Raw genomic sequence first — 27621 nt, 5'->3', positions numbered from 1 at the left:
GTAAAATTTAAAATGATCGTATTCTAACAGCTGTTATTGACGTGTGGAATTAATTAAAATCAGTTCTTAAAAACATGTCTGCCATCGTTTTATTTTGAAAAGTGTGTGTGTGTCATGGAGCACTTTAAAGGCTTGTTGTTTATTCTTGACCATGGAAACAACAGTTGACAAAATGATCCCACCACGAGGTCCATTTAGTAGCTGTTCTGGAACTGGAAATGTTGGAAACAATATTTTAGGACATCGAAACTTAAATTAATTTTTTGCTCTTGACATATATTAAGGAGTACAAAGTATGTTATGCAAAAAATAACCATCACTTCAGGCTGAAAAGCATTACTGCAGGTTTTACATGAATTTAGTAGGAAAACAGGCCTACTACATCAAACACAACTTTAAAGAATTACATAAAGAAATACAATTGCATGTATTTTTACCCTGAAATAGTGTCCTTTTTTATTTTTAAACTGAAAATGTACTGGATTTATTTATTTATTTTTAAATACACTATATCGTATAGTGCGCAATACTGTCTGTCTTATTTTCCTTTATTCCTTCATCATGACTTCGTATTGTGTAATTTCCCCCCGGGGATCGATAAAGTATTTCTGATTCTGATAATCAACTAAAATGTATTATAAATCTTCAGTTCCCTCTTGTCACCACTGGGTGGCAGTAATGTACTTCGCAGCTTGTTTACTAACTGACATTAAACACATAAGAAAGCAGCAGGGGTGGATAAGATATGGTTAAACTGGGCTTTTACCGCATTAAAAACATACCGGAGGTGTTATCACAAAATGCAGATGTCGTACATCTCCCATGACATTTCGGCATCTCTCGTATCAAGTTGTCAGACGGCCTCAGTCTCGCGCTATTTATGAAGGGCTCTCCCTGTGGGTGTCACACACCGATCTGATGCTGCTGCAGCTGCTGCTTCCTGTATTGAAGCACCACCAGCCACAGCCAAAGCCCTTTTCGCTTCAGAGCCCCACACCCCGGACAGAAACACGGAGGAATTTGTTGCTCGGACGCTGTCGTCTTGCGGAGGGAAGCCAGTCGGTGTATAGCTGCCGGTAAAACCGTGGCGGCCCGTTGTCTTGTGAAAGCTGAGGAGCGAGGGGCTGCACATTAGGACTGAGAGACGCAGGGCACGATTTTTCCAGGAGCTGGTGCTAGCTAGTAGCAGCTAGGCGGCTAGTGGCGAGTAGCAGCAGGTAGATAACCCAGAAGAAGCAGAAAAATAGCAATGTGTTTAATCTAAAAGTAACCGGAAAACGAGCTGACTTTTAGAAAGCACCTCGGCATGATACGATTTAATGTCACCGAAATAGCTGACTGACATGCTACCGAAAGTATACTAACTTTGCTAACATTAGCTAGCCAAGTTATTAGCCATCTAGAGCTGATCCTGTTACTTTTTTTTTTCTCAGACTGAGTTTCGAGAAAGGAAACCAGCTCACCGCAGGTTAGTGCGTTATTTGAGAAAGTCGTTTCGGGTAGTTATTGAAATGGCTCCCAAAAGAAGACCCGTTCCCCTGAACATAACGCCCATTGGGGAGGGACAGGCCACCTCCAACACCATTGATGCTGCATCTGAGTGAGTAGCCCCAGTATGAGTTAGAATGAATTGTACCTGTGGTAAAGACAGAATGTCTGTAATTGCGTTGTGCTTTTGCTAGCACTGTATAACTTTTGTACTATGCATTTTGATAGTTGTTAAATGTTCCTGTCTTATTCTCTCTCTCTCTCTCTCTCTCTCTCTCTCTCTCTCTCTCTCTCTCTGTGTATTAAACTCTGCTGAACCAACTGTCTCTTCCCCACAGAGCCAACCTTGAGGCCTTACAAAAGAAACTGGGCGAGCTTGACCTGGACGAGCAACAGAGGAAACGACTGGAAGCCTTTCTCACCCAGAAAGCTCAGGTTGGGGAGCTGAAGGATGAGGATTTTGACCCCATATGTGAGTTGGGTGCTGGGAACGGAGGAGTGGTCAACAAGGTCCGCCACAAACCCTCGGGTTTGGTCATGGCTCGGAAGGTGAAAATGAACATTTGTTGAATTATTTTGTTGCAGGAGAAGTGTGACAGTTGGAGGGAGCTGAATTAATGCACACGCCAGAGGTGTTTGTAGGAATTCAAGTGCAGTTCAGTTTTCATTATCGTGCCATAGCACTGGTGCTGGCTTGGTTGCATGGAGCCACCCAGTTTCCTGTGTGGAGAACAGCACCCCATGCGCCATCATTTGAATGCAACAATAACAACACATCAGTACAGTGCAGTTATTCTTAACGTGAATGAGAATTTTGAGGGCCTGGCTATAGCTGTGATATTTCTCATCATCTGTACTTGGACAAGATCAAGACATGAATGTGTCCTCATGATGGACTCGGGGCTGCAGTGTACAGTTTGGAGAGAAGTTAAATGGTGGAATAGAATAGATTAACTGTTAGATCATCTGGGCCAATATATAGGCCAATATTAACTTGTCACAGATACGTCATTGGCGGCATATGTATCATAAAAACAAATTGCAATGAAGAATTGCCAAAGATATGTTTCAGGTAATTTACGAGCAGTGCCTCAATCACATGGTTTGTCTATCAGAGAGCACAGACTAGTTTGTGTTTCCACCATTTGCCAATATAGTTCTTTTAATTTCTCAAATATAGTTTGGTGTATCTGCCTCTTATAGTGTTGTAGACTTACAGTGAGTTATTGGGACACTGCAGCAGCAGATTGAGCAAGCACGAGCTTGCAGGCTGTCAAGCCTTTAGGTGTGTGTTGACACGCTAATTCAATTTCCCCTAAAAGTTCTACAAATGATGACAAACAATTTGGATATATGGGAACTTGCATTTATCATTGTTTTTATCACTATTGTAAAACATTCTGTGTGTGACTCACCTGGTTTGTGTCAGTGATTGAAACTATTTTACATGTGGAATCCCAAATAGCGTGTGGTGAGTTTGCTAACACAACACACAGACAAGCTGGAAAGTGTTATAGTTATGCCAACCACCACCTATTGAAATGTGTTATCTTGGGATGTTAGGAGGTCAGCAAATGATGTAACGGCATCTTTTGCATTTCTTTTTGTCAGAACAGCAGTTTATGGTGTCATTCTTTCCCTCCTCAGTTGATCCACCTGGAAATCAAGCCTGCCATTAGAAACCAGATTATCAGAGAGCTGCAGGTGCTGCATGAATGCAACTCACCCTACATTGTGGGCTTCTATGGGGCCTTTTACAGCGATGGGGAGATCAGCATCTGTATGGAGCACATGGTGAGAGACTGTTAGCAGGGCCTACTACCAGTGAACATAGGATTGATGTGGTTGGATAACATTATGTTGTGGTTTTAAATTACAGGAAAGTTTGAGTATTTTACTCGTGTGCAAAATATTTGTTACCAAAGAGCTGCGTGCATGTTTTTAAAACGATATGTCAGATATTTATTGTGCATCTTGTCTCCACAGGATGGTGGATCCTTGGACCAGGTCTTGAAGGAAGCCAGAAGAATCCCAGAAGAAATCCTGGGAAAAGTTAGCATAGCTGTATGTAGTTTACTTATTCTGTTGCATTTATTTATGTGATGTTTCAGATCATCAGCTTATCAGATGTGACATGTATGTCATTTTAAAATTGGTTGCGGTTTGATTTTCCTGTCTTGTTTACAGGTATTGAGGGGATTAGCCTACCTACGGGAGAAGCACCAGATCATGCACAGAGGTAAGGGTGTTCTTCAGTCGCAATGAATCACGTTGCTCTCAGAATCCCTTCTGCAACATTTTCAAATCACCACAGCACAAGACATACTGAGTGTGGTTTATAGAATCAAATTTTTGGGTGATAGACTAACAGAATTATTGGGTTATGATGATGATCAGAGTGTATGTGGACATTAAGGTGTGGAGTGTAGTATTGTGTACATTCATGTTGTAGTAGCACTATTAATTCATTTGCACATCACATAATTGTATCTCAAGCATTCTATTTAATGCAACATTTATCACACAATCCCATTTTAGGTTCTTTTATTTGCTTATATCCTGTGAATTTACTAAAACCAGAGTGTTATTTTCAACCTGAAGAGCCTTTGACTTCAGATATCCCATGAGCAAGATGACTACAAATATTGTTAGATAAACTTTTAATTATATTTTATGGCATAGTGACTGAGAATTATACTGCAGTATAGTTTTTCACTACAGTCTCATGATTGTTTAGTGTGTGTACAAGGAAGATTATTCGGGTTAAGGTTGTTTTTTTTGTTTTTTTGTAATTTTGATCAGTCGAATTCTCAAAGTAGACTTTTATTGCTAAAAAGTACAGGTTCTTGGCTACAACGTAGTTAAAGAAAGATAAATCTGAACTATGTTCGGGTTGTTTTTTTCTGGTAATAGCCATAAAATGTATAGAAATGCCCAATAGGGCAACTCTGTCGTGTTCAGGTTACAGGAAAGTCATCCTCATTTAGAAATAATACAATGTAGTTGTTGTTTTTAATGGCCGTTTGTTGTGGGTAATATAATGATTCCCATCCCTTCAGTATTAGAGGTGGCTAAATTTTGCAGATGCTTTTGAGGCAACTAGCAGAGATTTTCAGAGCATACAAATGTTACAGTCTACACATCACATTTAAAAAATAAAATGCAGGATTATCCTTTAATTTTCCACTGACATTATCCTTGCTGCACTCAAACATGCTCAAACACACTAATAAAAAGCATGTAGCTATGATCGCTATTTCCAAATGTCTATGAACTTTCTTTGTTAGTGAAACCACTTTAAATGCGCCACATTCACTAGACCGGCTCCAGACGTGCCTGTACTTTTTCATCAAAATTTTTATTAATTGTCTTCATGCTTTTTCCTCCATATGTACTGCATCAACATCTTAAGATCTTTAGCACGCTCACCACAAGGCAAGCTATTGTTTGGGGAATATCACGAGTTACTGATCATAGAAATTTGTAGCATGAAGCAAAAAAGGCTCAGTAAAAAAAACATTATCTTTGCATTCAAACAAAATCACAAGTCACACCATAGCAAAGTCCAAGGCAGACTGGTTTTCCAAAGCACACCAGGGAGGAACCATGGCCGTGTTGTCACGAAAAGCAAAGGTGAAGGCAGCAGTCGGACCTCAGTGTCTCACAGTGCTACAGGGTCGGTGGTACTCTAGAACAGTTCTCTGTGAGCTCAAGCAGTAATTACAGCCTCTCAGATGTGATTATACAGCAGCCGCGCCTTGTTGACCCCTCCCTCCGTGTCTCCCTCCATCATTCTCCCGCTCTTTCATGCCACTTCTTTCTCAGTCACTCCTCACGTGTCCTTGGTCGTGGGAGGAGGGGGGCGGGGTGCAGGGCTCGATTTTACCCCATTATTTTGAAGGATGTTGTTAAGTGATGAGCGGGAAATGTGGAGGCCCAGGCTTGTTTATAGCAGGGGCTCAGCTTGAGTTGTAGCTATTTTCACCCTTGCCCGATCAACGCGGCACCACAGACTAAGCTGGGAGGTGCTGTGCATGCCACCCGCGGGCATCCTTCATGGCAGACTTTAGTCCTGGTCTTTAATATTTGTCTCTAAAGTCATTCTATGTTGCAAAATGTGCAGAAGATATTTGCTATGTATCAGAAAGCTCACATGAAATGCATACAGATACATGCAGTACATATGGTGAACTTCGGTCATATATATACACACATATACATTCATGCCCCTACATATATCTTCATATATACTTACATACATAGCAGTGTTCATATTCGCTACTTGTTAAGTCATGATTTCCTATTGTAACCTTTCATCCTGACGCCTAAAAAAAATTGCACAGCTCAAATGGTTGCTAGTACAGTGTTGTGTTCATACTGTACCTCATCTGTCATGTTTACTCAAGTCTCAGTGAAAACTTGTTTGAATTTGAGTGAATTTGTTTGTTTGTCCACATCCCCTCTGCCACATAGATGTCAAGCCCTCCAACATCCTGGTCAACTCTCGCGGGGAGATCAAGCTGTGCGACTTTGGAGTGAGCGGCCAGCTCATAGATTCCATGGCCAACTCCTTTGTTGGAACGCGCTCCTACATGTCGGTGAGTCAGCTCTGCATGGCTGCGCCCCCACCCCTTTTTCTCTGGCCCTATCCCCACTTTCCTTCTCCTCTTTTTCTCACATTGCTCTTGTTCACTGGCCCCGCCCCACCGCCTTCCCTTGCTCTGGCCCTCCCTCACTCCCCTGCCAAGAACTGAGGGCTGTGCCCAGGAAAGGACTCTTTGGCAAAGAGCGAGGCAACTGTGCTCGATCTTTCTCGTCCTTCTTTTCCCTCATTCTTAGACACCTGGTGGGTGCAGTGCCGAAAGCTGCTTTTCTGTCCCATCCTACCCACAAAGCACCAGTGGTGTAGAGACACTTGCCCTTTCATCATAATTCCCAACACACACACCTGCCCTTGCTCACCCTCCTAACTGAAACAGTCAAAAGCTACTCTTCACTTCCTGCCAAACCCTCCCATCCTCTGTCCTCATGCCCTCACCACACCCCAACTCTCCTTGCCATAACACCCACCTCCTCCTCTTCCCCTCCCATTATCCTCTCCTCCACTTCCTGTGCCGTCCCCACCCAGCCCTCTGCCCAACCCTCTCTCCTGCCTGGCATCTTGGCTCTACCTGCTCCCTCTGACGTAGATCGTGTGTTTCTCAACAGCCGGAGAGACTGCAGGGCACTCACTACTCTGTTCAGTCTGACGTGTGGAGCATGGGTCTGTCTCTGGTGGAGCTGGCGATTGGCCGCTACCCCATCCCCTCACCAGAAGCCAAAGAGCTGGAGGCCATCTTTGGACGGGCCGTTATGGACGGGGCCGAGGGAGAACCACACACCAACATGCAGAGGCCCAGACCTCCAGGCAGGCCCGTGAGCGGTATGAAACGCATACATGTAGATTTGTACAGACTTAGCCGTGACAGCATTTTTACATTCATGTTTTCAGGATAAAAGCTTTCAGATGTAATTGGATAAGCATGCTTAAGATATTATTTAAATGAATTTGTTCCAGGCAATAAATTGTAATTGTGTCCTTGATATACGACTTCTCCACAGGACATGGGATGGACAGTAGACCCGCCATGGCTATCTTTGAGCTTCTGGACTACATCGTGAATGAGGTCTGAGAAAGCGCTGATTTGCACAACATATTCTCGTAAACACACACATATTTTTATCTCTCTACACACAAGCACACTGTCCATGTTTGCTTTCATTGTTCTGTTTTTGATCTTTTGATTCTTGGTTCCTCCTCAGCCGCCTCCTAAACTGCCACTTGGGGTCTTCACCAACGACTTCCAGGACTTTGTGACAAAATGGTGAGTGTTGGCATTTTTAGAGTGAGCTACCAAACAAGCACTTATCTGCTTTAAGAAAAAATGAATCATGGCAAGTGGATAGTGTAGAGTATTTAAATTTTATGTGATATGAAGACGGCAGTTAATTTATTATTTTGGAGAAAAAAAATTTAAAAAATAATAATCCGTCATTGACAGAAGCAGTTCTATAGTCTCTCATGTCAGTAAACTTTTTGATGTCATTTGTGTGTGCAGTTTGATCAAAAACCCAGCTGAGAGAGCAGATCTGAAGATGCTGATGGTGGGTACCTGAACTTTGTCGTTCATCTGATAGTTCAATTAATTTGGTTATTATTTTTTGTATTAATGAAAGCTAGCAGTGCAAACAATTGTGCCCCTTTTCTGGTTTTCTTTCAGAGTCACACGTTCATCAAACGATCAGAAGTAGAGGAAGTGGACTTTGCCGGCTGGTTGTGTAAAACCATGGGCCTCAACCAGCCCAGTACTCCCACCCGCGGCACTGAGTGAACAGGCCCCCACTGCCCCGACCACACCTCTGGGTCTGGCTTGCATACACATAAATATACTGCACATACACTTACACAAGCCATCACACACACACATTGGCACTTTTTTCATCTTGCTCTTGGGTAAAACGGTTTTGGCCTCCCTCCCTCATTTATTTCTTCACCAGCAGCAGGGCCCGTTGAGTCATTGTACAGTAAGACCACAGCTTCACCATGCCAGTGTCAAGAGTAGCCACAGCTCACTTTTCCACACTGCTACAGAGGATGTAAAGCACTGAAGGGCTGCCAGTGTGTCTGCTGAATTTGCATTGATTGACAAACTTCTTTTGTATTGTTGAATATTCTGTATTAATATTTTGTAACACAACAGTTGATGGCTTGTGGGACTGTATTTTAATAAATGACCTGCTGTAGAGGTTTCCAAACAGACAGAAATCCAAACATATTATCTACAATTGGTTTTATTGAAGGTGAATGCAGCTACTTTGATTTAATATGTTTTTCAAACGTATTCATGCTAAAACGTTCTCTGCGGAGACCTTGCAATTACCTCCAATATAATAATCAAATTTTAGTCTAGAGTGCAGGACAAATGTTCGAATAAGGAGTCATTTTCACGTTTTGGTAAATGAGCGATCACTCTAAAGATCACTTTGTGAACAGTGTCACAAACCAAAGAGGGTACTCATGACTAGTTTTTCGATGCCTAATCAGTTTTTTTGTATGCACATTCATGAACAGTATATCAATGTATGAATGTTTGGATTATTTTTTTTTTCATCCAGTGATCTACACTGATTGTGTTGACATTGTTTCCTCGACATGCATTTCAATTCACATCCTGCACCGTGTCTCTCGTATGGGAGGAGGCACATGCTGTGGAGGCCTGATATATGCCAGAATGTCTTTATTGACATTGAGAAAACAATGATCAAAATGTGTTCATGGGATGATATAGCATGGTTTATTATCTTTCTAATACTGTACGTGTATTTTATTTCCCAAGGTCATGATGGGGATGATTAGCTGGTGTTTTTATCAAAAGCCTGAATCTCTGCAATGTCGAAATGAGATTTCAATCACGTTGACTGATTTAACTTTTTTTTCTCTTTGTTGTTGGTCTGTACTTTCCCCTGAAGTGTATTTGGTTATGTTCTCATTGTACTGCTACGTGTGGCGCTCCAAGCTTTCTCTTGGGACACAACCAGCCTAGTGGCGTGCTTTTGAAAAAGATTTGGGTTGAAAAACAAATGAAAACCCTTTCCCTGTGATTTAACCCAATTAATTGTGGTAAAAGTACAAACCGACTTTGAGTGGAACTTCAGACGCTTCAAGTAGTAAAAGGGATTGACTGAATATTTTAACCCAGGTCAGTGTTGGTCACATGGTGGTGGTGGTGGTGTTACTTGCTAGCCTGCCGTCTTGCTAGAGCTCTTGTATTCTCTCTGCTTATGGCTGCCCTTTCTTATTCCCCCAAAAATGTGCGTTCGTTCAGAGCAAAATGAATGCATTGTCACTTGTATGTGTACAAAGATATATACAAAAGTTACAGGAGTACTATTTTGCAGTCTTAATATACAAATTTTTGATTTATGTAAATGACAAGGGAGAGGAGTCATTTTATTATAATATAAAAATGTGTTGGATATGGTTATAATGTATAAAAAGATTAAAATAAAACTTATTTGTGAATGTACTGTAAGTTATTCATTTCTAGCAGCCATTGAAATCTACTATGTCATCATTACTATGCAGCTATGTCTCTAATAGACTAAAACTGGAGGTACACATTTTCTGGATTTTTTTTTACCAGACTACTAAATTTATTTATCCCTTTTCAACAAAACAATATTAACTGATGTCAGGGCCATAGCTACTATTGAGAGCACTGAGGTCATGTCCTTTGTATTTTTCCAGGAAAAAAGCAACCTGGTGGATAGTTTGTTCTTCTAAACATGGTGAGTATTTCATAAAATAATTCCAATACCCTCTGAGTCATTTAAATTGTCATTGCAATAAAAATAAAAACTATTTCCCCACCACAGCTTTGAGAGTGTGAAGAAGGCTTTGATGGAATTTAGACTATGTAGGGATATCAAATGTATAAAATACATATTTTTATAGTTGACAAAATATAATTAGACAGTTAACAATAAATTAAATATAAACAGTCAATAATTAACAATTAATAATTTTAGAAACTTGTTGGTCAGGTCAAACTTTTACAGGGCAGGCAGTAGGTGCTGGGGGGACTTGGACTCGTGACCAGCATTTCCAAAATCCTTGCTAAGGCCCTGGTTGTAGTGTGTATATGTTGTTTTCCGGATATTTTAATATTCAGACTCACTTTCATGCATAACCTGGATGATGTTTCCCAACTCCTAACCCTAACCTGTGGATGCAGTCGTTTGTGATTGGCTGGCAGGTGTCTGCTAAAATAAACATGGTTCCAGGCATCAGTGCGCAAAGTGCAGGTAACCATAGCAACAATACCTATGCTTAATTGTACCTGTTAGCTAACTTTCAATAAACTGATGGCACAGTTTGAGGGATGGGTGACGAGTTGAGTGCAGACTACTTCTACCTGGTAATTGGTCTTTTTGATATACTTCTTTTCATTACATATTTTTAATATATATATTTTAGCGCCACCTCGGTTCAACATTTAGTGGCGTTCTGGGTAACGTTAGCTAGCTAAGTTAGCTTATTACCGGTTTATGAGGAAGGAGTCTTAAAGTTATTAAAAAATATTTAACTTGCTCGAGCTTTTCAGACACAGCTGGGTGACAAAGTTTGTGCCTCACCAATAAAACAAGTCCAACTTCGGGGTAACTCTGAATTTTAAACTCGATATTATAACCTAACGCTACTTAGAGAGTAACGTTAATATTAACTGTTTCCCAGTGACCCCAGGACTTTGTTTAGTGAAAGCCTACAGCCGCAGGCACATTTTTACATGTACAACCATTAACTGTTTCAGCCTTTGGTAGGAGGTCAAGCAGTGATCTGCATCTTGTTAACTGCCTCCTTTTTTTGGCTAGATTTAACCAAAACCATCATTCAGACAGTAATGACAAACACAGATTTGATGTGGGGTGTCTGGTGTTAGAGAAGACCAATTTATATTGGACTGAGAGGCGACATTGCCATAAAAATGTCTGACATCATCTCAGACTGCCATGGGCTGAGAACTCATTTGGACTGTGGGTAATCAGGGTCAAAGTGAATAGAAGGCAACTTGTGTAAATATTGTGTATTTATGTGAAAGTGTATATCCTGGTGTTTTCATTTCACTTAGGCTGCAACTTATTCACCTGCATCCTCTTCACTTAGCACTGCAAATTACAGCAAGCGATGGCACCAAATGTCCAAGTACTGCAATCGATGTGTGTTTCTGAAGTTTTACGGCTGCGACTCCCCTGTGCTTATGCAGAGACAGTGCTGAATAGTGCCCTCTAGGCAGAGGGTGTGTCACTACCTCTCTCTGCCAAATAACCCCTTTATTCCCCTGCATGGTTATCTGTGCAGTGCCAAGCCAGTGTCAAGCCTTGCTGCACTGTGGGACACGGCTCCTGTGAGACTGGAGCCAAAAGGCCATTGTTTACAGGCAGCAACATCATGAAAAGCCCTTTTTCTCAAGTGTGTGCATGAAATATATGACTTAAAAGTGTTTTCAGAGGTGTGTTTGGATGGTTTATGGTGCAACAGAATCATCGAATACATCTTGTGCTCCATCCCACTCCGTGGCACAATGGCTGGCTTGCACTCACTGAGGGGGCGTGTGGGTGGGCGGTTGGAAGTGGCGCAACATCAAGTGCAATAGCTGTAAATTTACACATGGGAACTTGCCATTCCCCTCAGTGGATAAGACACTTTTCGACTTAGTAATGTCTTCTATGATGCCTCACCTGTTGGAGCTTGGCAGGTATTATGTACAGAGACTGGGCCAAGCCAGAAAGTGTATCAAGGGGGTTGCTGGCAGCCCCTACTGTATGCGCTGGAATGTGCCAAGGCTTGCTTTTGGGGTGGGACACCATGACCTCAGGCAATAGGATGGGTGGGTGCGACTCGGCTCACATAGAAAAGGAAAGGAGTAGTGAGAGATGAGGCGGGTGAGAATTGACAAGAGTTACAACTCATTTACCCTTAAACCAAACATTTGAGTGTCCATAGAGGGAAACATTGGCTGACATTCATAGTGAAACCACAGGGTGGGAAGTAAGGGGTTAATGATTTGTGTAATCTCTGATTGAGTTTATGACTTTGACAACTGTCCACTTTTGAGCGCAAAGAAATTTCCACTTTACTTTTGCTTCGCAGAGGGAGGAGGGAGAGGAGGCGGAGGGGGATTGCTGTTTCTTTAAGGGAGAGGGAGAGAGAGTGAGTGAGAGAGAGAGAGAGAAAGGGAGGGACCTCTTTGCCCTCCAGAAACCAGGAAGGGAATTGAGTTGATCTGCTGCTGCTTGGTTAGCGCATACGGGGCTTTAAGCTGCACAACAGTGAGAGGGAGAGGAGGAGAGGAGAGGGCTGAGCTAACCCACAACAAGCTTCACCACGGCCATCGCAGGTGAGCTAAAGGCACCCTGCCATCCCCGCGCTGTCTGCCCTGGGCCTGTCGACCAGAGGGGAGCAGGGCAGAGGAGGAGAGGAGAGAGGGAGGAATGAGGGAGGGGGACAGAAAGGAGAGCAGGGTGGGGGGGTTGGCCGGAGAGGAGAGGTGGGTCGCAGCAATAGTCCCTAGTCAAGGTTCCTCTTTTTTTAATCCTCCTAAAGTACTTCCTCTGTACTGCTATTTACCTCTGGGGAATCTTGAGATAAAGTTTATAGGATGTGTTCAAGGCATTAACTTTTCAGGCAGGTGGAAGCACTTAGAGAAGGAGGAGGAGGAGGGGGATGGGGGCTCTTGAGAGAGGGTGGGGGGGTACTGAACGAGGGGAAGGAGGAACCAAAAATAATTATATTTGACAAGGTATAAGCAATAGCAACAACTTTTCGGGACAGTGGCGATTGAAATGCTCAGTGCGGGGCAAGTTGTGTGCTGTGTGCGCAGAGCATGTTGTAGTGGCATTAGACTGTTTGGAATAGGAATAAGTCATAATTTAGGTCAGGAGTTTTAAGTGTGTCTGAAATGTCAGTGGAGTGTGAGCTGATGAAAGAATCCACCTCTAGTGTTTGGTTGCTGCTCTGACAGTTGAGGCTGAAATGATTTTCATACGAAGCTCGGCCCTGTTTGATGGCTGGTCTGTACTTTAATACCTGGCAGCCTGCTAGCAACATACTGTAGTGTATAATTCAGCCCTGAGTGCTTACGTTAGAGCAGGCTTGGAGATAGTGGGGGTGGTGAGGGCAGAGAGAGCTGGGACTCGTAGTCCACAGCGGGGGCTGTAAAGCAGGTCGAATGAGGTTTCAGAACTCTATATCCCAGAGTGCCTTGCCGTTGGCCATCCAGGAAAGGGAACAGCCGCCAGCCTATCCCGACAAGGAGGTGTGGTGAGTGAGCAGCTGTCAAGCCAATGAGAGCAGGGGATGCGGAGCCGAGTTGTGGGCTGAAAACAGAGGGGGGTGGGGGGTGGTGGTGGTTGGGGGGGTAGGTGTCTGTTTGTGTGGGATCAGGCAAGGGCTTGCCTGTATGACTAGGGCCACTTGCAAGTTTCCTGTCTGGTAAAGCTCTAGCCCTGCCCAGAGACGGAGGCAGCAGAGCTGGCCGGCAGGCAGGGGAGGCAGATAGGGCCCGGGAAACATTTTCTGCCTATTTGGTAAGCACTCCAAAGACATCAACACACACACACACACACTCTGTCTTTAGACTGTGACTGAGAGGAGAAGAGAGGCGAGCAGAGGAAATAAATACCATAGCGTGTTGTGTGTGAAGGAGAGTGAGAGAGATGGGGCTTGGTGGAGTTCAGAGTTCTTGACCCACTTGCAGATAAAGGAGGGAATGGCAAATAGGTCAGTGCTGAGTACAAGGTGCTGCACGAACGCTGCTCAGAGAAACTGTTTTTTGTCATAAAGTTTTCATTCACATCAGGCTAACTTTTTAACTATGTGCATGTAAGCTCACTGTGCATCAGTGTTGTTTTCATTTTATTAAGGCACACTATTCTTTTAACGTTTTCATCTGTGATTACATGGCACTGCTGCTATTATTAGTGTGAAAAGATAAAAGACAGTTGCACATCCTGTACAGCCGCTTCTTTCGGGGTGATAAAGTAATACCACAAAAAACACTGCATCAAATGTTTGCTAGACTGTGGCATAGCAATCATGTCAATAGCTGACAGAGTACAGGTGGGTTGAGTAATAGTTTATTTGAGAAACCTCAGTAAGTGAATATGTCAGCTATATTAAATCCATGTTATATTAAAGTAAAACTTAAGCTCTGGTAACTTTGTGCACTATTCTGGGGAATGTGTGTACTTGATTTGATTGATTTCAGTTGCTCACACCATGGTCAATCCCATGGCATCTTTTTCTACCAGTCCGCTCACCCTCCATCCTCACCAGCATCTTGTTAAAAGCAGATTCTAATCTCGCCTGTCATGTCGTGCTTGCTTGTGGCTCGTGGTTTAAAGACTTCACAGGAACCCTGACTGCCTTACTCGATAACCAGATGCATATTTTTTTGGCTTTGCATACTTGTTGAACCCGTTTTCTAAACGTGTGGGCAGGGAGAGGGTACAAGAAGAGCACAGTACATGAAGACGCCCAAATGCTGGGAAAGTGTTTGGAATGCCTCTAAGCAGGCGGCAGCAGACAAGGTTGATGACATCTTTTATTCAACTCAATGTCACAGAAAATATTAGTTACAGTAAATATTGTACCCTCTATGTGACTTCCTAGTGAGTAAATTCCAGCAAGAGGTTAAACTAGGACGCCATATGTTTGTGTGTGTGAGTGTGTGCTTGTGCATGCGTGTGCGTCTGTGTTACCAACAATAGACTCCAGGGGAATTGCAGGGGACTTCAGTGGCTGTGGGCAGGTCCAAGACACCACCCATCAATTTGGCGGTGAGGCTGAATACAGTTTGATATTCCTGTATGTTTGTGCCTACACCACTATGGCCTGAAACTAGCAGGTTCAGACAGACTGAGAAGACAGGTTGCGTGATGTCGCCGTGGCAGTTTGAGGCTTTATTTTAGAGTGAAATGTTGGCTGTATACAATGCACTACATGTTACAGTCATTATGTTTGTTCAAAGTTTTGTTTATGTGGTCAAATGATGTATTGTGGCCCGTATGGTGGAATTGAAACCTGAGTTTTTGTGTACCAAACAGCATCATTTCTGTGCTGCTATTCTATCTCTATATGTTAGTTTGTATAAGTTAAACATTTTCCTACAGTTTGAATACTTTCATCTGATTCTTCCTTGGTGAATGCAGCTTCACTTCCCCCTAATGTTTGGTTCCCCTGGTCAGCTGCTCAGTATACCACAGCTTCCAGCCTAACTAGGCAGATAGACAGACCCCTCTCTGTTGTTTTTCTGTTGTTGTGCTGAAGTCTAGGGGGAGTAAAGGGGCTTCTTCTGTTCTCTTCTGGGACATTTATTATGGAGAGGCCAACACAACCTGATCAAATTAGAGCGGGAGAGGAAGAGGCTGGGATGTTTTTCAGGGTGGGGGTAAAGCTAGGTTTGAATTTTCACACTTTTGGAGTTACATGGTGTCGTTTGGTGATCTGGTTTTTACACAATATACTGCAAAAAAACCAAAACATTAATTAGTTGAATGCGGTATTAACAGTATTCTTTGTTGTTATATTGATATTAACCACTGTAGTACAGAGGTATACCAGTACAGATATACCAGAACTTCCTTTTAATTAAGCAGGAGGGCGTTAAGTGACCAATCTGACTGTATGCATGTTGACTTAGTGAATTGGTTTGGGATGAAACAGGAGAGAAGATGGGTGGGTTGCATTAAAGGACAGCGAGGCACGGGAGGGTGGGTGGGTCTCCGCTGCTTTGCTTCCTCAGCAGTGGAAAGGGGAAGTGGGTGATGTGGTGGGTACTGTGTAGTGCAGCGTCTGAGACAGAGATGGGGCAATGATGAGATGAGAGCGACAGACGAGAGGAAAAGAGAGAGAGAGAGGGAGGGAAAGAAAGAGTGAGAGAGGGTCAGACAGTAGGGACAGAGAGAGCGAGCAAGCAGAGAGCTGGTCATCTGATAACAGAGCGGGTTCTGTTACACGCCTGCCACAGACTCACAGGAAGTCCTCTTTCCCTGTTGGGCTGCGCATGCACAAAGTGGTGCAGCCAGGGCATGTTGGGCCTGCAGACTGACCAACTGGCCAGCTTGAGTTCTGCTGGAAGACGCTGTGTTGGGGTGTAGTGCTGTTTCTGAAGCCATGTGTTAGGTTTTGTTACACTTCCTGGTTGGCAGCATGGCAGCGTCAGAGCATGTTACTCAAGCTAAAAGGAACTCAGACTGTGGATGTGGTTTTATTACTCTGCAGCTTGTGAAAGGCTACTGTCCCAAGACATGTGTTTTTAGGACTCATGACTTCACAGTGAACAATCCACCAAAAGACAATATTTTGACTGGCATGAAAGTAATGCGTGTTGTAGTTTATGGCTTTTAGTTAGCATTGATATGATAATCTCAACTTAATAAAAACTAACATTATGAAATGAATGAATGAATTCATTTAATAATGACGCTACACTTGTGTTTATCTGTATGCGGTGACCAGAAACATAGAAACAGCTGCTATACAAAAGCCATGTATGAGATACTACCTTATTTAAAAAGATCAGTTTTTGTATGATCAGTTTGTATGTTGTCTCAACTCTCTTGTAGTTTTTGATGTTGTACTTTTTAGTAGAGTGGTATTGAACTACATTATATTATTATAATTATAATATTTGCAATATTTTGTCTGCTTTGTTACATATGGAGGAGCAAATATGAGAAAGTGTGACAGTATAATGTAATACAACACCACAAAGTACAGATTCAAGGATTGAATCATCACCATCTTTCTGTTATTGTGTAAAAAAACTATTTAAAAAATGTAAGTTTTGCAAAAGTAGTAATTCACAGTTGAATTATGATGTGGGTTTTTTTTATTTTTGTAGGCACTCTTTGTATTTGCTATCCTGTGGCTGTACAGTGGGTCTGACTGATACAAACAAACACAGACAAATATAGGACCGTGTGAGTGCTAGTAAGCAGCAGCTACAGATTTCACTTTCCCTGTTCTTTTGCTATCTGGCAGCACAAAACAAAGACGTCATAAAACCCCCTGCTAGCTCCCTCACATTAAACTTTGCCCAACTTGTGGGTGATTACCTTTCCTCTTATTGAAGCAGGTTACACCAGGTAACTGAATGAGATCTCTCTGAGTTTATCATTGACATCTGAGCCGGATTCCTAGGCCACCATACGCTCAGGAGTTATGAGTGAGCTTGTGAATTTAACGCCCTGCCTCGCCCACTACCTTTTCACTGGCTTTGTGTCTGTGTTTTGGCAGCGCTTCCTGGTTCGTTTCTAGTAAAAGCTGTCAGGCCGAGGCGAAGGCCCTTGCAACTTCAGTTTTATCAGTCACTTGCCCTCTTCCTGCTTTGCTCTCAATATGACCAATCAGGTTTCCTTCCACCACTGGCAGCAGTGAGTCACTTGGCTGAGGCACTTGCCCAAAATCCACTTTTCCTCGGAACTGCTACCCCCTCCCCATTCCGATTATCTTGGTTCAACCTTGAACCTTCTTGACCTGAGTGAAGTGATTCCCTTGCAGCAGGCATAGAGGCCAAGGTCAGTTGAGGTAGTGAAATGAGGACAGGGCAAGAAAGAGAGACGATCAAGAAAGGGCCAGGGAAGCATAGGCAAGAGCAAAGGGCTTCTTTGACTTGTTTAATATCCAGATTCTTCAGTTGTTTTCAGTCCTGGCTTTGATACTGTATTTCTGTTGCAATCTTAATACCAACACTTGTGGTGGTTGAAATATATGAATTACTCTGATAGCAAGTGAGCTACTGAATGCATAAAGTCTTCACCTGAGTAAAATTGGGAGTAACCTGATATAATTGTTTTCTTGTAAAAGCAATAAGCTAATAACACTTCACAAAGTGTTTGTTATAAAATTAACAACTGCTCTGTATTTCAGTACTAAAAAGTGGCCCATCTGTGCTCCATTAACATTTATGGTTTAAGGGATCAATGATTCAGTTGTGTTTGCTCTGATTGCTCCCTCTTAAAGTTGGGTTTGTCAGTAGTTTTGAATTGCGCATTATTTTTATGAGCCGTCACTTTTTGCATGCCAAAGTTTGAGAAAGTAGTAACTGAAAGTTTTGAGACCAAAGGCAGGATATTTGCTTTAAAATTCAGAGTCAAACCTGTAAGGTTCTCTAAAATGGCAATATTAAGTGTATTAACCACTGTTACTGATGTTACTTTTTTAAAATATTTACTTCTATACTCTCCTTTTCTCGAGTTCAGTAAAACTTTAAAAATGTTAAAAATGCATTTTATTTCCTTGGCTATCTAAGAAACATCTGAGGTTGCACAGGGTTAACAGTTTGTTCCTTTGTATTTAGGAATGACTGGTATGTGTCAGCCAAAGACAGAGATACTTTGAGGGTAGAAATTCTGCAGTCCCTCCATAGGTGATACATATCGGGCAAAATAAAACGACTTTTACAAACTACAACCACTACAACAGTGTGATGTCAACGTGTTTGTCAGTGAATGTGAAGCAAATGGGGTGTGACTGCCTTGGCATAGATATTAAGAACACACTTAGCACCATCAACTGAAGTAACAACACGTGGTCTGCTCGTTACAGGAGGCAGTGTTGGTTGTTTCGTCTCAAATTTTGATTATTTTTGCCTAATTTTGATATCTGTCCTTACTGTGTGCAGATATATGGGAAGGGGTAGAGGGAAGTTACGGATGAGATGGAGGTGATGAGGGCGGGGAGGGGAGGGTGGGTCCTGTGTTAAAGTGGTTGTTTGACTTGCAAAGCAGGCCTGGGTGCTTACCGACTGGGCATTGAGAGAAGGCCCTTCCCTAGAAGTTGAATGTAGGGGACACGGACAGTTGCTGCGGTGCTTTGTGCTGGGCTGCGGGCCTCGTCACCCGCAGGCATGAATTAGTGATAAGGAATGTTTCAAGCCATGAGGAGGTGTCAGGATCAGGTTTGTTGCTCTGTGTTTCCTCTTTCTCTGTGCTCTTTACGGGTTATTCAGGGACAGGTGGCTCCTGCATGCAGAGTAGTCCCTCCATGCTTCTTTGGCACTGAATTGAGGTGTGTGTGTGTGTGTGTGTTTGTGTATGTGTGTGTGTGTGTGTGTGTGTGTGTGTGTGTGTGTGTGTGTGTGTGTGTGTGTGTGTGTGTGTGTGTGTGTGTTTTATCTCCTCTCAGCTCAGCGTCTTTACCCCGCAAAGCCGTGACCCAGGGTCAGCTGTGTATGTATGGGGGATAACGGGCTACGCAAGCTTGCAGCAAAGCCTGGTCCAGTGCAGGTGCTGTGTTTCTGTGTTAGAGAAAAGCAGGTTGACTGGGGTCTGGATGGGCTCACAGAGATCTATTTCCACCTGTGAAGGACGTGACCGGTAGCCATGTGGTTGCCCTTTCTCTTGCATCTCCATCTCACCCTGCTCTGTCTCTTCCTCCCTCCTGTGCCATCTCTCTCTTTGTCTTTGCCCTCGCCTCCCTCCCTCACTCAGCATATTCAGATGAGGGGTTGGATAATAAAATTTGCTCATGCCATGTCTGACAGCCCGTTTTCATCAGAGCTTTGTGAAAGACGTTGGCAGTGTTTGCAGAGGCTCTGTGGTCAGCTGCCTATCAAAACTGATGTGAGTTAAGGGAGACGTACAGTAAGGACCCAGAAACAGTGGAGCTGTTACATATTGTACCATTACTCAAACAAAACGGTGCTCTAAAATCTGACCTATGTTCATGATAAGTTGGAGCAAACTTCTGCTCACCTCTCCCGTCTGCCTCTCCAGAGAGGTCTGTGAAGGGTTTACCTAACTCTAACCCACAGGTAGGCAGAGCTGACATGTTGCCAGATCTCAAGGTGTGGAGACAGATAGGCGTTGCTTTGAACAGGGGAGAACAGAACATGGCTGAGGAGAGAGAAAAGGAGAGGTGAACACAGTTGAACAGGTAGGAAAGAGGAGAGGCAGCCAGGTTAGACAGGTTTGGTAGTGGGGTGTAGCGTACAAACATACTGGGAGGGCTAATCTGAAGGAATGTCATTTGAATGCGTCGTTCTTGTAGAGAGCAACACATTCAATGCATCCTCCAACACCCCCCCTTCCGCCCCCCATCCTCACCCCCTGCTGGGTCTCCAGTACTGATGGAGTAGGGGGGGAGGAGGATTGGAGGGGGTGGATGTGTGTTTATGTGCGTGTGTTTCGTGCGTTATTGATGTCTCTGTGATGTTACAGTATTTGCTTGTGTGAGTGTGTTAATAGAGAAATCGAGGATGGCTTGTTCTGCTGAAACCCCCCTCCCACTGCGCAGGCTTCAGTCGATCATTTTAATCTCCCCCCACACGTGAGCGAGGGGACAGCCTTTCCTGAAACTTGGCACACAGTACAGGGTGGGGTAACCAGCTCAGACCGGATTGACAACCTCCCTTTTTAATACTGTTCCCTCGCAGCTTGTTGCGTGTCCTCTTCCTCCTCCTGTGGAGTTTTTCCACAGGGTCTGCGCTGGCAGCCCCCCCTCCCTCCCCTTCTTTTCCTCCACCTCCCTCGCTCTCCTCCCTAGCTCTCAACTGACACAGAGCGCACAAGCTGCACAGCCCAGCTCCCAGCATGCACTCTGATCCCCACTGCCCTCTGCCTATCTGTCCTCCACGACCTCTTACTTGGTGTCTTGCACGAGTGCATGCACACACCCATAGATGTAGGCATGTGTACAACGAAACAGATACCCACCCACCTGCACACGCATATATAATACATAAATATCTTCACTTAGTCATTCCACTCGTGGTGTTTTAGCAGAATTATTGTGAGCCCCTATTTATTCAGTGCCACCAGAAACTAATTTATTGCACATTGACACACTTGTACTGCTGTACGTTTCTGTAGTAAATCTGTAAATACACCTGTTGTTCCAGTTTACTTTAAAAACAGTTGTGATGTGCAGCACTGTGGTGTTACTGTATGGCTTCTTTCCAGTTACTTGGGACACTCTCTCAAGGCTCTTGAGTCCAGTGAAAAGGAGTAAAATGTTTGAATTGGCTGTTTTTGCTACTATATTTTTTGGAGCTTCTTATGTGAGCTACTCATCACAAAAAAAGATTATTTACACGATTCAACATATGTGGCAAATGTAAAGAATTCAGGTTAGGCACTCATACAGCACAAAATTACTTTCTTTAATTAATCATTTTTGGGTAAGAAACACAGCATGGTGATGGGTTTTCGATATGGATGGCTTAGGTATAAAAACACACATTTACATGAAACTATCAATGTGTTGGTGAAAAATCAGTTGAGAAGTTTTTGCATTGCCAAGATATTAATGAATAAAGATGACTTGTTAGAGTGGATCATTTTAGATTTTAGATGAAAAAGTCAGCACACAGTTTACTTGGATGAAGTTCATAAGCATTAAGTACTCAGGCTAGAGAAAAATAAAAATAATCAATCAACCAATTTTTAAATGGGTCATGTTAGGTTTCCAGACTAATTATCAGTATTCATCAACCACCTATGTTGTGTATACAGCAGTTTCAGCTTGTTATAGCTACATCTCATTGTTGTTGCATTTTGTCTGTGTTTGCCAGATGTTTCCTTGACTTTTAAGACTGATTTTTGACATATTAAGTAATTTTGCTGTCTTTGTTTTATCTGAGTTGTCACATCTTGCTTTGAAAGCTCATATATCATAATTCTGATTACCAAACCTGTTTTATAGCTGATAACAATGCTTATGGGCTTGGCACGCAACCTGCTATAAGCCAACTTTGCCTATATGTGTGTATTTTACCTATATGTTATGAACTGTGCACTAACCCCTTGTACTTAAGATTTTAAATTGTGTCCTCCATGAACGTTTTGTGTGTACTGGGTTGTGTTCTGAAGCATTCTGGTGTATATTTCTGACTGTGGTGAATCAATGAATCAATATTCCTCTCTCTGTCTTTACCCACATAAAGAATGCCATGAACTGATGTATTATTTTCCTCTTTGTCTTTCCCCTCCATCCCATCCCTCTGTCAAACTCTTCTCCCTGTAGACAGGCAGACGGACAGACGGCAGGACGGATACACGGGTGGGGGCTGTGCTAGGCGGCTCGGCGGCAGGCTGGTGGAAGATGTCGTCAGGAGCCGGTGGGAGGGGCGGAAGGCGGCTCAGGGGGACAGCAAGCAGCGGTGGTGGAGGAGGGAGAGGAGGGTCAGGAGAGGCAGAGGAAGGGCCCGTAGGGATCCCTTTCCCTGAGCACAGCGCAGACATCCTTGGCAGCCTGAACAAGCAGCGGCTCAGCGGCCTCCTGTGTGACGTGCTCCTGGTCACCCAGGACCGGGAGTTCCCAGCTCACCGCTCCGTCCTGGCGTCCTGCAGCTCCTACTTCCACAAGCTCTTCACTTCAGGGGCCGCCGCTGACCAACAGAACATCTACAACATCGACTTTGTGACGGCGGAGGCTCTGGGTGCATTGCTGGACTTTGCCTACACAGCCACATTGACAGTCAGTCACAGCAGTGTGGCTGACATCCTTGCCGCTGCACGCCTCCTGGAAATCCCACCTGTCCAGGACGTCTGTACACACCTGCTGGATACCAAAGTGCTCTCCCCGCCGGTACAAGACCATTATAGAACTAAAAGTGATACGTGTTAAAGTCGAATTTAAACTTAGAGATTTGATCTGCTCTGCTTTTAGTAGTTAGTGACACCATAAGCAACCAATTGCAAGTGTTGAATGAATTTGTAGCAAAGCACAGACCATCTTATATACAGAGCAGTTCATGCTGAGTAGATGTGCTGTGGAACTGGAATAATTCATTCAAAGTATAGTTCTCTTGGTTCAGCCACTTTGGGAATGAGGTCTCTGGTCATCATACCATCCCCTTCATTAAATAGTCAGCATAGTCAAGCTTACATCATGGCCTTTATCAGTCTCTCTCACTAAGCCAAACACACGCCCACAGCCTTGGGGTTAGTTCAACACTTACTCATTCAGAGCCAATAGCGTGTGTGGAAGGACAGCATGCTCTTTCTCAGACTACAGACACAGCATATCACAGCTACACTTCAACACGATCAAGTGTAGCTGTGATATGCTGTGTCTGAATACATAATGCTCTACATCATGTGATAATCACAGCTATGCTTTACTGTGATGATCACATCATGCAGGGCATTTCAAAGACCCCAAGGGGCTTCTGGGTGTTTCATTTCAAAGGGTCCTAACCTGTAACATTGCAGTTTGCAAAGACTTTAACACTGACACAAGAAATGCTGAATATACCAAAACGTATATGGGGCTCTGTGCTGCTTTATTGTCGTTCATGTCCACACCAGCTAGCAATGTGTTTTGCCAATTAGTTTTAATTTCCTCATTGCACATGCATGTGCTCACGGTATACTGAGCCCCTGGGTGTGCCTCCAGGATACCCAGATAGTTATCTGCCCATGCTGATAGGCCTTACAGTTACGTCTTCCTAGTCAGCCGTCACCTTGGCTGATGTGCTTTATAGAATGTGATTTTTGGATATTTTTTTCTTTTCTACTTTGCTACTGTACTTTAGTTTCTCTCTGTCTCTTCCCCTTTCTTTTTTTGTGCAGCCTTTCACCAACTTAAAATTTCTCCTTAACGCATGTTTCTTGTCATGTTTCACTAGGCGGGCAGTGAGCGAAGAGATGAAGATGAAGATGAGGAGGGGAAGGGCAGAGGAGGCAGGGAGCCGGGGAACCGGGTGCGGGCCCAGGAGTACCTGGAGTACTTCCAGAGAGGGGCGCACTGGAGCAGCAGCTGCAGCACGCCAGAGCTCAGGGACCTGCCCACACACCTGCACTTTAACCACGGCAATGGAGGGGCCCCCAGCAATGGGGCTCCTGCTGTCCCCGGTGAGTACTACTCCCCCCTGGCCCTCGCCTTGGCCCAGGCCCCCACACAGGAGCCAGAGGAAGAGGATGAGGATGAAGAGGAAGACGAGGACGGGGAGGCGGTGCATGGGAATGGAGCAAGCCTGGGGTCATCTTACTACCCTCCATCCCAAAATGGGCACTTCTACCTTCCCCCTGAGTCTAGGCTGGGGCAGGAGATCGAGGTGGACGATGGAGGTAGGGAGGTGATGGCGAGGGAGAGGGGCTCAGCCAGTGCCCTCCTGCAGCAGATGATGGACTCCATCGAGAAGCAGAAGGAGCGCGCCACAACTGGGGAGGAACAGGGAGATGGGGACGATCCAGACATGGAATTTTACTTGAATTATTTTAACAGCTCGCAGCATGAGGATACAGCTTCCGCTGCTGTGGCGCAGGGAGGGCCGCCTCTCTGGCTATCACGGGGCAGAACAGGCCAAGACAGAGCAGGAGGAGGAGGAGAGAGGGGGGTTGGAGAGAGAGGCAGCGGGGTTGGAGGAGGAGGAGGTGGAGGAGAGCGGAAGATGCGCTCTAAGGCCTTCCAGAAATGCCCCATATGCTCCAAGGTCATTCAAGGAGCAGGCAAGCTACCCCGCCACATCCGAACGCACACGGGAGAGAAACCCTATGAATGCGCCATCTGCAAAGTGCGCTTTACCAGGTAAGCCCAATTAATGAAGTGGCTTCCCCATGTCACATGTACTAATAGTCTTGGTACTCTTGGCACTGTTGACAAACCACCCAGCAGTGGGAAACACCACAAAGCCAAGAGCTGTTGAGTATTAGCACTAACCAACTTAGCTTTGCATTAAGGGGGCAGTTTGTTTACCTTGATCATGGACTGACCAAGTATCCTTAGCCAGGTTTTATTCATTGTCACATTGTAGCCAAATGTTAATCAAAATGGCATGTAGAATATTCCAGCTCTGAGGGAGGGGGTCAGGTGGTTATAAAGGTCTGTTTTATTGTGACAGCCTTCATAGCAAAGTCCTGGAATTTTAACATAGGGGTCCTATAAAAGAAGGCTGTGCCATGGTGGTGTTATCTAGCGGAGGGCTGCTATAAAGTGCTGTGTTCTGATACAGAGGGGGATTACAGGCTCTGGATGGTGCTCTATGTCCTCCAATGCAGTCATTTGAACTTTTGATCTCTGGTTATGTTGATTATTGCCCACGGCAGAGTAGTTACACCACCTCCCTCCTCTCTCTCTATGTCACTTCTTTACCTCTCTAATGAAATCTGCCATGTGCCGCTCAGATAAATGTGGCTAGTCTACAGCAAGAGACTTGAGTGCACATGGTTTCCCCGTATTTAGGAGTCCTACGTTTCCTTGAAATCATTCCTTTAATTAATTAATCAGTGGACCTGTGCTGGAAATAGACACGGTAGGCTAGAAATACCCAGAACCTCTGCTGGCATGGCAGGTAGGGAAGACCAATCTGAAGTTGCCTTCTAGCTAAATTCGACCGGCAGTGGGAAGGGGGTATTGTAATCTTAATCCTGTTTGATCAGGGTTAAGAGTGTGCCTCGCACGGTAATAAATCACTCTGTCCTTTAAATAATTCACCTCTGTCAGTGTGCCACTTTGTTCCAAGGCTTCGGCCACACTATGTGTGCATGCATGTGTGTGTTTCTTCTCACCTATGTACAGCTGTCTTTGTTAATTTTTATATTTGGGGCACAGATTGTACACTTGTAAGGGCTGCAGTGGGTTTATTTGTTTTTCTTGTATGACAGCTAATCCACTTACATGGCGTGTGTGTGTGTGTGTGTGTGTGTGTGTGTGTGTGTGTGTGTGTGTGTGTGTGTGTGTGTGTGTGTGTGTGTGTGTGTGTGTGTGTGTGTGTGTGTGTGTGTGTGTGTGTGCGCTCAAATAGAAGTGTCTTAACTAGATGTTTAGGAGCCCTCTACGCTGGATGCAGAAGGGTTAGACGATTAAAGAGCTCGGGAGCTAGAGAGATAGTAAGGGCTAAAGGGGGTGGGTGGGGGGAGGGGGGGGCAAGAGTCAGAGGAAGGCCAAGGCAGCCTGATAAAGTTTAGTGGGCGGTGTATCGTTGCAAAGTAAAAAATGTTCCAGGATGTAATGAGTTGACGTTAGTTTGGTTTTGACCAGACTGTAAATGTTATAGAACTCACAGATGATTGATAAGTCTTCCATATAAGCTGTTTTTACTTAAACGTGACACCTACTTTTATACAAAATTCAATCAAATTATGGCTTGTGGGGATAGAACTACGACTATGTTTCAGTACTACTCAACGATAAACTTTTATTTTGTTATTTTTATTATTTTCGGATTGTTCAGCTGCAGAGGACACTGAAGTCTTCATTTTCTATTCACAAAAGACATGCACTGGGATCTGTCAATTGTTATGGTGTCGTCTTCAAAGAAAAGTTAATAGAAATCGTAAAAATGCCAACTGACACAGTGAACATTGAGCTGTCTCTTCAGCCCACAGTTGAGCTCTTGTGTGCAATTACACAGATAAAGATGTAAAGTTTATGGCTTCTCCTCAGTTGACCCAACTGCCCTCACTGGATAATTCCATTGGAAGAGATCCAAAAGATGGTTGTTTAATAGGAAATAAAACCATCCAAAGCATATTAAGCTGATCACTGTGCATGTGAGAATTAATAATATAGCCTGAGTTGATTATGTATTTGTACATTATGTTACACTGATTCGTAACTGAGGCTGAAAAGAAAATCTGAAGCTGACTGTGTGCATATTTTAAATGGGAGTGAGCTGATTCTCGCTTTTGATTTTTTTTTGTCAGTATATTCTGATGTGATCTTGTTTATTTGTCTCCCTTCCAGGCAGGACAAGCTCAAGGTTCATATGCGGAAGCATACAGGAGAGAAGCCTTACCTGTGTACGCAATGTGGAGCCGCCTTTGCTCACAACTACGACCTGAAGAACCACATGCGCGTACACACAGGCCTGCGCCCCTATCAGTGCTCAAGCTGCTTTAAGACTTTCGTGCGCTCGGATCACCTGCACCGCCACCTCAAGAAGGACGGCTGCAACGGCATCCCCTCTCGTCGAGGCCGAAAGCCTCGGGTGCGAGAGCCAGGGCTCCTTGATGCCCCGCTGGGCCTGCTGAACCCCAGCTCCGACACAGGCCCTGGGCCTCGTACCATCAGGGGACGGCGGCGCTCGGAGGCATCATCAACGGCAGAGGTGGAGGGGGCTGCTGAAGCCCATGCACACAGTCCTCAGCTGCAGGAGTTGGCAGGGGAGGCAGGGCCCTGAGACTGCAGGGGCAACAAGGACACTGCTGGACATCATAGTCACTCTGTACCGCCTGTGAGACAGGCCAGTGAACAGAGAGGAGAAAAAACACGCAATGGCAAACTTTAAAAAAACAAAACAAAACAAAACAACTAACTATTCCTCTATAAACCAAATCAGGGTGTCACAAAAATCTAATCTTTATGTTTCTTTCTCCTTTTACTTTAGGAAACAGAGTAGACATGCAAGCACTTGAGTCGGTTTATTTGTTAAAGAGCAAAGAACGCTTCAAATCATGCACCCATGACGTCCACTTTCTGGGCCATTTCTTTCTTTATAATAGTAGGGGTTTTATACATTGGCATATGTGCTTAGGCAGATGTATGATAGATACAAAGAAATTCTGAGCAACTATGCAGTTGATTTAGATTTTTATTGGTTTTGTCCTCACAGCCTTCGAGCTCTAAGCAAGGTGTCTATCAAGCAC

General features: G+C 44.0%; 2 protein-coding genes across 2 annotated transcripts; both read left to right on the top strand.

Moving 5' to 3' along the window:
- The first annotated feature begins 971 nt into the window (after positions 1-971).
- On the top strand, positions 972-9510 carry map2k2a (mitogen-activated protein kinase kinase 2a). The gene is made up of 11 exons (XM_070908272.1): positions 972-1600; positions 1827-2037; positions 3136-3282; positions 3475-3552; positions 3676-3727; positions 5962-6086; positions 6697-6910; positions 7090-7154; positions 7291-7352; positions 7587-7632; positions 7749-9510. The coding sequence occupies exons 1-11, from the start codon at positions 1512-1514 to the stop codon at positions 7857-7859; spliced, it is 1200 nt and encodes a 399-aa protein (XP_070764373.1). The 5' UTR covers positions 972-1511; the 3' UTR covers positions 7860-9510.
- A 10349-nt stretch (positions 9511-19859) lies between these two features.
- On the top strand, positions 19860-27229 carry zbtb7a (zinc finger and BTB domain containing 7a). Its single transcript, XM_070909488.1, is given in 5 exon segments — positions 19860-19931; positions 19934-19966; positions 22055-22618; positions 23661-24562; positions 26720-27229. Coding segments are annotated over 5 exon segments (2007 nt in total). The 3' UTR covers positions 27156-27229.
- The last annotated feature ends 392 nt before the right edge of the window (positions 27230-27621 follow it).

The sequence above is a fragment of the Enoplosus armatus genome, chromosome 7, assembly GCF_043641665.1.
Source record: "Enoplosus armatus isolate fEnoArm2 chromosome 7, fEnoArm2.hap1, whole genome shotgun sequence".
NCBI classification, from domain to species: Eukaryota; Metazoa; Chordata; class Actinopteri; order Centrarchiformes; family Enoplosidae; genus Enoplosus; species Enoplosus armatus.
This window is presented reverse-complemented; position numbering and strand designations above follow the sequence as displayed.

Coding starts and splice junctions, on each gene's coding strand:
- map2k2a (XM_070908272.1), top strand. CDS start 1,512: ATGGCTCCCAAAAGAAGACCCGTTCCCCTGAACATAACGCCCATTGGG. Junction 1,601..1,826: donor ACCATTGATGCTGCATCTGA/GTGAGTAGCCCC, acceptor TCTTCCCCACAG/AGCCAACCTTGAGGCCTTAC. Junction 7,353..7,586: donor CAGGACTTTGTGACAAAATG/GTGAGTGTTGGC, acceptor TTGTGTGTGCAG/TTTGATCAAAAACCCAGCTG.